Below are 13,201 nucleotides of genomic sequence, written 5' to 3'. Positions count from 1 at the left end.
CACCCTGTGTGAAAATGTTGACCCTTACGTCTCTTTTATATCTTTCCCCCTCTCACCCTAACCTATGCCCTCTCGTTCTGGACTCCCCCACTCCAGGGAAAAGACTTTGTCTAGTTTTCTTATCCATGCCTCTCATGATTTTATAAACCTCTATAAAGGTCACCCCTCAGCCTCCGACGCTCCAGGGAAAACAGCCCCAGCCTATTCAACCTCCCCCTATAGCTCAAATCCTCCAATATTGGCAATATTCCAAAAGTGGCCTAACCAATGCCCTGTACAGCCGCAACATGAACTTCCAACCCCTGTACTAAATACTCTGACCAATAAAGGAAAGCATACCAAATGCTTTCTTCCCTATCCTATTTACCTGCGACTCCACTTTCAAGAACTATGAACCTGTACTCCAAAATCTCTTTGTTCAGCAACACTCCTTTGAACCTGACCATTAAGTGTATAAGTCCTGCTAAGATTTGCTTTCCCAAAATGCAGCACCTCACATGTATCTAAATTAAACTCCATCTGCCACTTCTCAGTCCATTGGCCCATCTGATCAAGATCCTGTTGTAATCTGAGGTAACCTTCTTCGCTGTCCACTACATCTCTAATTTTAGTGTCATCTGTAAACTTACTAATTATACCTCTTATGCTCACATCCAAATCATTTATATAATGACGAAACGTAGTGGACCCAGCACTGATCCTTGTGGCACTTCACTGGTAACAGGCCTCCAGTCTGAAAAGCAATCCTCCACCACCATTCTGTCTTCTACCTTTGAGCCAGTTCTGTATCCAAAATGGCTAGTTCTCCCTGTATTCCATGAAATCTAACCTTGCCAACCAGTTTCCCATGGGGAACCTTGTTGAACACCTTACTGACGTCCATATAGATCACATCCACCGTTCTGCCCTCATCAATCCTCTTTGTTACCTCTTCAAAAAAATTCAATAAAGTTTGAGAGATATGATTTCCCATGCACAAAGCCATGTTGACTATTGGATGGAGTTCATAAAGATTCACTTTATACGGCTTTATACTTTGAGAAATCCAGAAACTCCAGAAATATTAAGGTTCAGCTCCTTTGCTAATGTTCTTAATTCTTTAGAAACGTGGTCTTCTTGTAGGCCCAAGAAAATAATGATCTATTTCATATTGGAAATAACAAACAGACTAACATAGTATGTTTAACCTTCATCGATGAAATAAAACAAAAAAAGACTGCAGACATTGTAGATCTGAAACAAAACAGAAATTCTTGGAGGTATTCAACAGGTCTGGTAGCATCTGTTGAGAGAAAGCAGAGTTTTGACGAAGGTCCATTGGACTCGAAACGCTAAGACTGCTTTCTCTTCACAAATGCTGCCAGACCTGCTGCGTTTCTCCAGCAATTTCTATTTTTGGTTCAGATCTTCAGCATCTGCAGTTCTTTGTTTTATTTTAGTGTTTAACTCACTGCCACATCCTGCTAGGTATGCCCCCACATTAAAGAAGTTCTGTTCCTCTCTCCAACAGAATTTCTATTCCAATCTTTCTTCTTGTTTATCATCATTATTTTTGTTGTCGTTCCTCATGTTTGACAAGATATTTGCCAAAACCCACTTCCACAGACCTATATCATTCCTGTGACTGCCTCCAGCTCAGACTCACGGATTGTGAATTCCAATTGAAATTTTATCTTTCACATTTTAAATCCACTCAGCATCACAGATATCTCTATAATGTACAAATGATCTCTATGCGTTGACAATGGTTCAGAATTTTAAGTGTATTTTGGCGTTTTCCTTTTTAATTTGGACCTTATCGCCTCAAACTCTCTCAAGCCAACACAATTTTCAGTTCTACCAACATTATTTGTTCCTATGTGTACCTCAGAAACTGGTCCTCCCCAATTCAATCCAAATTCTTTCCCAGCTGCAAGATATCTTTAATCCTGGTACTGATCAGGCAATATTCCCTCGGATCTCAGCTGTGGGATAATAATTCCATAGAGATGAGCTTAGTGGCAACATTTTCCTGTTGGATATGACCATACTAATAATTTGTTTAGTTTGCAGATGACACCAAAATTGGAGGTGCAGGGAACAGCGAAGAGGGTTACTTCAGATTGCAACGGGATCTGGACCAGATGGGCTGAGAAGTGGCTGATGGAGTTTAATTCAGAAAAATGCGAGGTGCTGCATTTTGGGAAAGTAAAACTTAGCAGGACTTATACACTTAATGGTAAGGTCCTAGGGAGTGTTGCTGAACAAAGAGACCGTGGAGTACAGGTTCATAGCTCCTTGAAAGTGGAGTCACAGGTAGATAGGATAGTGAAGAAGGCATTTGGTATGCTTTCCTTTATTGGTCAGAGTACTGAGTACAGGAGTTGGGAGGCCATGTTGCGGCTGTACAGGACATTGGTTAGGCCACTGTTGGAAGGTTGCGCGCAATTCTGATCTCCTTCCTATCGGAAAGATGTTGTGAAACTTGAAAGGCTTCAGAAAAGATTTACAAGAATGTTGCCAGGGTTGGAGGATTTGTGCTATAGGGAGAGGCTGAACAAGCTGGGGCTGTTTTCCCTGGAGCATCAGAGGCTGAGGGGTGAGCTTATAGAGGTTTCCAAAATTATGAGGGGCATGGATAGGATAAATAGGCAAAGTCTTTTCCCTGGGGTCGGAGAGTCCAGAACTAGAGGGCATAGGTTTAGGGTGAGAGGGGAAAGATATTAAAGAGATCAAAAGGGGCAACTTTTTCACGCAGAGGGTGGCACGTGTATGGAATGAGCTACCAGAGGATGTGGTGGAGGCTGGTACAATTGCAACATTTAAGAGGCATTTGGATGGGTATATGAATAGGAGATGTTTTGAGGGATATGGGCCAGGTGCTGGCAGGTGGGACTAGATTGGGTTGGGATATCTGGTCGGCATGGACAGGTTGGACCGAAGGGTCTGTTTCCATGCTGTACACCTCTATGACTCTATTGCAAAACATTCACATTTTAGATAGAATGCAATAAGTTTGTTTCAAACAGAACTTTGCAAACTTGTTTAGGATAACTGTAATAAACAATCTTATAAAGTTGAAATTATAGGAATATCTGAGATTCACAGAAGAATGCTAACAGGGCAACTGTTCTCACTCTAAAATCACAGTTCAGTACAAGCTAAAAAATAATATAATTCAACAACTATTTAATATATGATGTAGCTTAGCATTTCCACTGGGCCAACATCAACATCTTCTCCCTCTCAAATAGTTTCAGCAAATTTCAGTCAATAATCCACTGGACATATTCTCCAAATACTTCTGAAAAACTATGCATGTTTATAGAAATTTCAATAACACAAACTAGTACAGTGATTTTAAGGTCTAAAACTTCAATAATAAGACAAATTGACAATTATATTTCGGACGTTTTTTCCCCTATACTTGGAACAATTGTTTTTCCAAATTACTGTAATTTTATTTTTAAATTCAATATACTGTTCTCATTCTTAAATCTGAAACAACTATATCAAAATGAAAGAAAACAACTCCAAACTCTCTGTGCAATAAATATCCACTCAAGAACTTTAGCCAATTATTGGATAACCTGAATTCTATCAGTATTTTATCTCATGCTAACCATTTATCCATTGTGTTACTTAACAGTACATTGTGAACTTCTAATGGTACTTCCAGGCAGAGAACTGAATGCTCAGAGCTTGAATGGCAAGAGAAAAGGAACTATACTGAAGTAGATATTATATAAAGCACATACTCAACTGAAAACAGGTCAGTAATACTGGCTGAAACACAGCTACCACTGACTGTTTTTGTTCAGAGACAATAATTGTTTTTCAGTCTAACTACAGCTGTTATGCTACAGTTGCCAAGATATTCATTAGCACTCTCTATCACACAACTCTGACAAGAATAATACCGTTCAAATTCCTTTTTATCAAGATTTCCTAATTACATGAAGCGTAAGAGAGAGCCGAGAAAGTGTTTGCTCTATGGAGGTGAGGTGCACAATGTGTCATAAAGGGTACAGTTGAATCCTCTGCATTCTGGATGACAGGGAGTAATATGACCCCTGATGATGCCATAAACCCTTGCAAAGTTCTTGTATGATCTTGCTCTCAAAAGTTGCAGTCTTGATCACTGTGTATTCTGCATGGAACACCAAAAGAAATAAATCAATCACTCAGTGGAACCTGAGCTACGGTTGAGACCTTCTGACTGCAGGTGAGAATTGCTTGTGTAAATGGAGTGAAAACATCTATTAACACTAGATTGTGTTCGGTTCCATTGCTGCTGAGGTCAGGTACCACAGAATTCATCACAAGTACTTCCATATCCGAATAATGGTCAGTAATTCCAGACTGGGATGAAGCCAATTCCCTGCTCTAGCTAAAGTACACCTCTTAGAAATTGAGCAATAACTGGCATAATCAGGAGCCATGATTGGATAATAACACAACTTTCTTGTCAGCACAATTGTCTTTTCTGATACTTGGTACCTTACTGATTGCAAACAATTTTAAATTTAAGATTGCCAGGAAGAATGAACTATTTCACCTTTCTCCTTTTGTCATGAACTAATTAATTGAGAATGCCACCTCAATCTCTTCCCACTCATGAACAGTTTACATGCCTGTCTAGATTCCTTTATAAGGAAGGCATAACGGAGATCGGCGTGGGGGCGGAGACGCATGTGGCGTGGTCGTTGTGCAGGTGAGTGATAGATTCCTGAAGAAGGGGTCATGCCCGAAGTGTCGATTCTCCTGCTCCTTGGATGCTGCCTGACCTGCTGCCTTTTTCCAGCAACATATTTTCAACTCTAGATTCCTTTATAAGACAGCTTCAGATAGGTAAGACATTTAGTCTGCTTTGGAACTGATCTCAACTGAAGTCTTCCCCAACAAATTAAAGCTACCCTTGTGCTATTTTCATTTGGCTCATTAAAAAGCACTCTCATGACTCTGCAACGAATCCATTCCCAGATTTCAGTCTATTCTAGACATAGAAAATAGGTGCAGGAGTAGGCCATTCAGCCCTTTGAGCCTGCACCACCATTTAATACAATCATGGCTGATCATGCAACCACAGTATCCCAAACCCATCCTCTCTCCATATGCCTTGATGCCTTTAACCATAAAGGCCATGTCCAGCTCCCTCCTGAATATATTTAATGAACTGGCCCCAACAGCTTCCTGTGAGAGGGAATTCCACAGGTTCACAACTCTCCGAGTGAAGAAATTCTTCCTCAAGTCAGTCCTGAAATGGCTTACCCCTTATTCTTAGACTATGGCCCCCTAGTTCTGTACTTCCCAACAGCGGGAACATTCTTCCCATATCAAGCCTGTTCAGTCCAATCAGGATTTTATATGTTTCTATGAGATCCCTCCTCATTCTTCTAAATGTCAGTGAGTACAAGCCCAGTTGATCCTGTCTTTCTTCATGTTTCATAGTAATAGAAGCATTTGGCCCATCGAGGCTGCTCTACCGTTAATTAAGATCATGGCTGATCTATCCATCGTCTCAGCTCCTCCTACCTGCATTATGCCCACAACCCTTAGCTCCCCTACCATGCAAAAACTCATCCAACTGTCTTGAATATATTTAATGAAGCTGCCTCTACTGCTTGCTTGGGCAGAGAATTCCATAGATTCACTACTCTCTAGGAAAAGCAGTTCCTCTTCATCTCTGTCCAAAATCCACTCCCCCTAATCTTGAGGCCATGTCCCCTAGTCCTTGTCTCAGCCATCACCGGAAACAACTTGCCTGCCTCTATCTTATCTATCCATTTCATAATTTTATGTTTCTATAAGATTCCCTCTCATTCTTCTAAATTCTAGTGAGTACAATCCCAGGCAGCTCAACCTTTCCTCACAAGATAACCCCCTCATCTTCAGAATCAACATGGTGAACCTCCTCTGCACCGCCTCCAAAACAAGTACAGAAGCACCTCGATTATCCGGCATTCGATAATCTGAATTTCGGATTATCCGGCAAGATTGCACGGTCCTGATGCTTAGATAAACTAAGTTATCCGGCATTTGGTTATTCAGCATTCAATTAACCGAAGGAACTGCTCCTCACCCAGGTCCTTCATATAATCGTAGTTCCTCTGTATATCCTTCCTCAGTATATCCAGAGCTGCGCACAATACTCCAGGTACTGCTTCACCAACACCTTGTATAATTGCAATGGAACATTTCTGCTCTCAAATTCAATCCTTTCAGCAATGAATGCCAATATTCTGTTTGTCTTCCTGGCTATCTGTTGCACCTGCAAATCAACTGTTAGCAATTCATGTACGAGCACTCTGAAGTCCCTCCGCACAACAGCATGCTGCAATCTTCCACCATTTAAATAATACTGACCTACTATTTTTACTTTCAAAGTGGATAACTCATTTTTACCAACATTGTACTCCAACTGTCAGACCCTTGTTTAAATCATTTAACCTATCCATATACTCTGCAGAATCTGCCTTTCCACTCAATTTAATGTCATCAGCAAACATGGATTTGTTATACTCAGTCTCCCCTTCCAAATCATTTATAGAACATAGAACATAGAACAATACAGCACAGAACAGGCCCTTCGGCCCAGGATGTTGTGCCGAACTTCTAACCTAGATTAAGCACCCATCCATGTACCTATCCAAATGCCGCTTAAAGGTCGCCAATGATTCTGACTCTACAACTCCCACGGGCAGCGCATTCCATGCCCCCACCACTCTCTGGGTAAAGAACCCACCCCTGACATCTCCCCTATACCTTCCACCCTTCACCTTAAATTTATGTCCCCTTGTAACACTCTGTTGTACCCGGGGAAAAAGTTTCTGACTGTCTACTCTATCTATTCCTCTGATCATCTTATAAACCTCTATCAAGTCAATAGACAATAGACAATAGATGCAGGAGTAGGCCATTCTGCCCTTCGAGCCTGCACCGCCATTCAATATGATCATGGCTGATCATTCCTAATCAGTATCCTGTTCCAGCCTTATCTCCATACCCCTTGACTCCACTATCTTTAAGAGGTCTATCCAATTCTTTCTTAAATGAATCCAGAGACTGGGCCTCCACTGCCCTCTGGGGCAGAGCATTCCACACAGCCACCACTCTCTGGGTGAAGTAGTTTCTCCTCATCTCTGTCCTAAATGGTCTACCCTGTATTTTTAAGTTGTGTCCTCTGGTTCGGCATTCCCCCATCAACGGAAATATGTTCCCTCCTGCCAGAGTGTCCAGTCCTTTCATAATCCTATACGTTTCAATCAGATCCCCTCTCAGTCTTCTAAACTCAAGGGTATACAAGCCCAGTCGCTTCAGTCTTTCCGTGTAAGGCAATCCTGCCATTCCAGGAATTGACCTCGTGAACCTACGCTGCACTCCCTCAATAGCCAGAATGTCTTTCCTCAAATTTGGAGACCAGAACTGTACACAGTACTCCAGGTGTGGTCTCACCAGGGCCCTGTACAGCTGCAGAAGCACCTCTTTGCTTCTATACTCAATCCCTCTTGTTATGAAGGCCAGCATGCTATTAGCCTTCTTCACGACCTGCTGTACCTGCATGCTTGCCTTCATTGACTGGTGGACAAGAACACCCAGATCTCTCTGAACAGCCCCTTTACCTAATTTGATACCATTGAGGTAGTAATCTGCCTTCCTGTTCTTGCCACCAAAGTGGATAACCAGACATTTATCCACATTAAACTGCATCTGCCATGCATCTGCCCACTCACCTAATTTGTCCAGGTCACCCTGTAATCCCCTAACATCCTCATCACATTTCACCCTACCACCTAGCTTTGTGTCATCAGCAAATTTGCTAATGTTATTGCTGATACCATCTTCTATATCATTTACATATATTGTAAAAAGCTGCGGTCCCAGCACGGATCCCTCATCCTTTGCCGTTCCAACGAGAAAAGGCCGAGAACTCTCAACCTATCCTCATACGACCTACTCTCCATTCCAGGCAACATCCTGGTAAATCTTCTCTGCACCCTCTCCAAAGCTTCCACATCTTTCCTAAAGTGAGGCGACCAGAACTGCACACAGTACTCCAACTGTGGCCTAAAGTCCACAGTACTCCAAAAGTCCTGTACAGCTGCAACATCACTTCACGACTCTTGAATTCAATCCCTCCGCTAATGAACGATAATACTCCATAGGCCTTCTTACAAACTCTATCCACCTGAGTGGCAACCTTCAAAGATCTATGTACATAGACTCCAAGATCCCTCTGTTCCTCCACCTGACTAAGAACCCTACCATTAACCCTGTATTCCACATTCTTATTTGTTCTTCCAAAATGGACAACCTCACACTTGGCAGGGTTGAACTCCATCTGCCACTCCTCAGCCCAGCTCTGCATCATATCTAAGTCCCTCTGCAGCCGACAACAGCCCTCCTCACTGTCCACAACTCCACCTATCTTCGTATCATCTGCAAATTTACTGACCCACCCTTCGACTCCCTCATCTAAGTCATTAATAAAAATTACAAACAGCACAGGACCCAGAACTGATCCCTGCGGAACTCCACTTGTAACTGGGCTCCAGGCTGAATATTTACCATCTACCACCACTCTCTGACTTCGACCGGTTAGCCAGTTTTCTATCCAATTGGCCAAATTTCCCTCTATCCCATGCCTCCTGACTTTCCGCATAAGCCTACCATGGGGAACCTTATCAAATGCCTTACTAAAATCCATGTACACTACATCCACTGCTCTACCCTCATCCACATGCTTGGTCACCTCCTCGAAGAATTCAATAAGACTTGTAAGGCAAGACCTACCCTTCACAAATCCGTGCTGGCTGTCCCTAATCAAGCAGTGTCTTTCCAGATACTCGTAAATCCTATCCCTCAGTACCCTTTCCCATGATATTTATATATATCATGAACAGTTACAGGCCCAAAACAGACTCCTGGGGCACTCCGTGCACCACTGATCCCTAACCAGAGTAACACCTATTTATCCCAACGCTCTACTTTCTATTGATTAACCAGTCCTTTACCCATGCTAGTACACTCACTGCAACTCCATGCATTCTTATCTTACCGATGAGTCTTTTATCCAGCACCTTATTGAATGCATTCTGGAAATCCAAGTATACAACATCCACCTAATCCCCTTCAACTAACATGCTTGTTACATCCTCAAAAAACTCTGGTAAGTTTGTCAAACACTACCTTCCCATTCTGAATCCACCATGATGGGTCTGCCTAATAGAACCTTTTCCATCCAATGTCTCACTATTACTTATTTAAGGATAGTCTGCGGCATTTTCCCGACTCCAGGTGTTAAGCTAACTGGCCTATAGTTACCTGAGGAACCATGAGGGAGGATGTGGTTGTGCTTGGTGGGGTTTATGCTTCGCATGTCTGCTGATACTAAGGACAGTCTTGTTTAAATCACCCAAGCATGTTGCAATTCTAGCACCTCATTGACGTACGTTTCAGGCATGCCTGGCCTTGAGGATGGCTTCACAATACAGGCCCCATATAGTGGGAATTGCGAGCCAGATTGCCTCAGATGCTGGCCCACCCTATCAGAGATAACAGACTCACTGCTCTGCATGCAATTTAAACACCAACTTAGTCAGTCCAGCACTTGGCCTGTCCTGGATTTGTACTAATATCGCCCTCAGGGCCTAGAATCTTGGAGGGTTCTTTCTTTGCTAAGCCTATAGACTGTAAACTTGTGTTCCCTGACTCTGCCCCTGCAAGCCCATCATAGAAACTTTACTAACATTCTGTCATTTTTTTGCATCCATTCCTCCCGATGCGGTCTCCTTTACATTGGGGAGATCGGTCTCACCTGAAGGAAGCAGGTGCCGGGCTCCGTGTGCTCCCGCACGGTCGCGGTGTAGAGCTGCCGCTCGAAGGCCGGTTCGTTGTCGTTCACATCGTCGACGTGCAGCAGGACGCTGGCGGTGGAGGAGAGGGGCGGCTCACCGAGATCCCGGGCGACCACCGAGAGGCGGATCACCTCGTGGCTCTCGCGATCCAGGCACGCGGCGGCGCTGATCCAGCCCGTCAGCGGGTCGACCCTAACAGGCGGCGCTCCCTCCGCCAAGATGGCGTACCTAACCGTGCCGTTGGCGCCGGCATCCGGGTCCCGCGCGCTCACCTGCAGCAGCGAGGCCCGGATGCTGGCGGGAAGTGGGCCCTCGGCCACGTGCGCCTCATACACCTCGCGCTCGAAGGCGGGGGCGTTGTCGTTGACGTCGGCCACGTGCAGCTGCAGCGAGCGCCGCGAGGTTAGCGGCGGGCGCGCGGAGTCGGAGGCGAGCACGGTGAGGTGGTGCGCGCGGCGGCGCTCGCGGTCCAGGCGGCGGTTGACGCTCAGCAGGAAGATGGAGGCGAGCGGGGTGTGTCGCAGCTCGAAGCTGCCACCGACGCTCGGCCCCTCGATGTCGCCGTCGTCGTCGTGGAGCCAGACTCGCAGCTCGCCGCCTTCTCCCAGGTCCGGGTCACCCACCGAAACCCTGGCCACCGGCTGCCCCGGGGCCGCTCCCTCCGACACCTCGGCCCGGCCACTCGGACTCAGGTACACGATGCTGATGGACGGCCGGTTGTCGTTGACGTCGAGCAGCCTCACCGACAGAAAGGCTCTCCCGAGGCCGGCTGGGGAGCCGTGGTCGCAGGCCCGGATCACCAGCTGGTAGCGGGGCCGCCGCTCCCGGTCGAGTGGCCCGCGGAGCCGCACCTCGCCGCTCCGGCTCTCGATGGCGAACCGGCCGCTCGGCCCGCTGCGTCTGCGGTCGATCTCGTACGTGACGAAGCCGTTGGTGCCCTGGTCCGGGTCGCTGGCCTGCAGCCGGATAATCCGGGTCCCCGGTACCGCATCCTCCCGGACCCACGCTTCATACTCGGTCCGCTCGAAGCGGGGCGGGTTGTCGTTCTCGTCCAGCACTCGGACAACCAGCTGCATGGTGCCCGTCCTCGGCGGAGTGCCCCCGTCTGAAGCCTGCACAGTGAGTGAGTAATACTCCCTGTTCTCCCGGTCCAGGAGGCCGCCCAGCACCAGCTCGACCCGGGTGAGTCCGTTACCGGGCCGCAGCTGAAAGAGCCCCGGGTTCCCCGCCGTGATCGTGTAGCTCTGCACGCTGAAGGTGCCCGTGTCCGGGTCCCAGGCTGGCTCCAGCCGAAACCGTGTCCCGTTCGGGGTCAGCTCCGAGATGTTGAGCTGCACCGTGTCCCTCGGGAAGACCGGGCTATGGTCATTGATGTCCGTGACCGTGATCTCCACCGTCACCATGTGCCCGCTCACGGTCACCGCCACGAACTGGTAGCGGTCCCTGGTCTCTCGGTCCAGTACTCTGGCTGTCTTTATAACCCCGCTGGCCCCGTCCACTTTCAGGTCGCGGAGAACAACCGACTCTTCGCCTTCCGAGATGAAGTAGCCACCAGTTGATGCCTCACTGGGGAAGGCGATGCTGATATCCCCCACAACAGTCTCCGGGGGTTGTCCCTCCTCTACAGACAAACGCAATCTGTTTGACAGGGTAACCTGACAAACCCCCAAAAGTAACACAGTTTGAATGAGGCATGCAGTTAAGCGGTTTTCCCGAGGATGATCCCATTTTGGCATTTTCCCCCTTGTCTGCCGTTGTTGTGTAATATAATTATAAACCAACATTCACAGGGAAGAATCGACGCTTCGCATAATAACCATCTACCTGGTAGTCATGTATTTCCGATGACACTTTGCGTCAAAGATGACCTTTTTCTGTACAGCCGTGGTGCTGAATTCTCGTTTAAGAATAAATGTTATCGTATATTTTTCTGGGTTTTTTTCCCTTCTCTGTGCTCTCGCTGAGTCCAATATGTCACGATCACAATTGTTATTCACTAAAATCCAGGTTTGCTCAGTTGCTACACTTCAAGACTGGTGGATATTGAGTATTGAACTAGCTCCATGTCATCTTGCGATCGCTTTGGCTGCTTTCTTTCGCTGGTTGTCTTGCCACTAATTGCAACAACTGGCGTATGTAACGTGATGAACTCCAGCTGGTCAAATAAAAACAATATACAATGTCGGTTTTGTATTATTCCGATGAATTCAACATTTCATTCCGATCCAATACATAAAATTAATCAGAGAAAAATGACCGTTCCCCTCATCATGTCCCTGTGTAGTCAGTCCTACGTCTGCCTCTTTCCCCACAGCCTTGCAAATATTTCCTTTTATGAATATATTTCCCATTCCTTTTTGAAAAGTTCATAAGACCATAAGACCATAAGACATAGGAGTGGAAGTAAGGCCATTCGGCCCATCGAGTCCACTCCGCCATTCAATCATGGCTGATGCGCATTTCAGCTCCACTTGCCAGCGTTCTCCCCGTAGCCCTTAATTCCTCTAGACAACAAGAACCTATCAATCTCGGCCTTGAAGACATTTAGCGTCCCGGCTTCCACTGCACTCCGTGGCAATGAATTCCACAGACCCACCACTCTCTGGCTGAAGAAATGTCTCCGCATTTCCGTTCTGAAATGACCCCCTCTAATTCTAAGGCTGTGTCCACGGGTCCTAGTCTCCTCGCCTAACAGAAACAATTTTCTAGCATCCACCTTTTCAAAGCCATGTATTATTTTGTACGTCTCTATTAGATCTCCCCTTAATCTTCTAAACTCCAACGAATAAAATCCCAGTATCCTCAGCCGTTCCTCATATGCTAGACCTGTCATTCCAGGGATCATCCGTGTGAATCTCCGCTGGACACGTTCCAGTGCCAGTATGTCCTTCCTGAGGTGTGGGGACCAAAACTGGACACAGTACTCCAAATGGGGCCTAACCAGAGCTTTATAAAGTCTTAGTAGTACATCTCTGCTTTTATATTCCAACCCTCTTGAGATAAGAGACAACATTGCATTCGCTTTCTTAATCACAGACTCAACCTGCATGTTTACCTTTAGAGAAATAAAAGTATTTCCACAATCCTTCCACGGACTGCACCTGAACTGGAGGGGTTCCAAAATCCTGGGCAGGAGGTTTCCTAGAACTCTTTGGGAGGGTTTAGACTAGTTTGGCAGGAGGGTGGGAGCTAAAATCAGAAGAAGGGGTAGCTGGTGAATAGACAGACAGTGTGTGAAGAAGGATAGACAGTTGATAGGGCAAAGTTGCAGTTAGTGTGATGGAATTGAAGTGTGTCTATTTTAACAGAAATAAGGGTGATGATGTGAGAGCATAAATCACTACTTGGAGCTACAATGTTGTGGT

The 13,201-nt window shown here is 45.9% G+C and overlaps 1 protein-coding gene across 3 annotated transcripts in view; it reads right to left on the bottom strand.

Moving 5' to 3' along the window:
- dchs2 (dachsous cadherin-related 2) overlaps window positions 1-11,974 on the bottom strand; it is a 140,069-nt gene extending 128,095 nt beyond the window's left edge. For 2 of the 3 annotated variants that reach the window (XM_072562676.1, XM_072567589.1), the window contains exon 1: window positions 9,797-11,971. In XM_072562676.1, the coding sequence (XP_072418777.1) occupies window positions 9,797-11,620 (1,824 nt within the window). In that variant the 5' untranslated portion in view covers window positions 11,621-11,971. Of the gene's footprint in view, window positions 1-9,796 lie in introns of all 3 variants that reach the window. The other variant, XM_072568264.1, reaches the window with a different exon arrangement.
- Window positions 11,975-13,201: the final 1,227 nt, after the last annotated feature.

The sequence above is a fragment of the Chiloscyllium punctatum genome, chromosome 1 (genome assembly GCF_047496795.1).
Source record: "Chiloscyllium punctatum isolate Juve2018m chromosome 1, sChiPun1.3, whole genome shotgun sequence".
NCBI lineage: Eukaryota > Metazoa > Chordata > Chondrichthyes > Orectolobiformes > Hemiscylliidae > Chiloscyllium > Chiloscyllium punctatum.
This window is presented reverse-complemented; position numbering and strand designations above follow the sequence as displayed.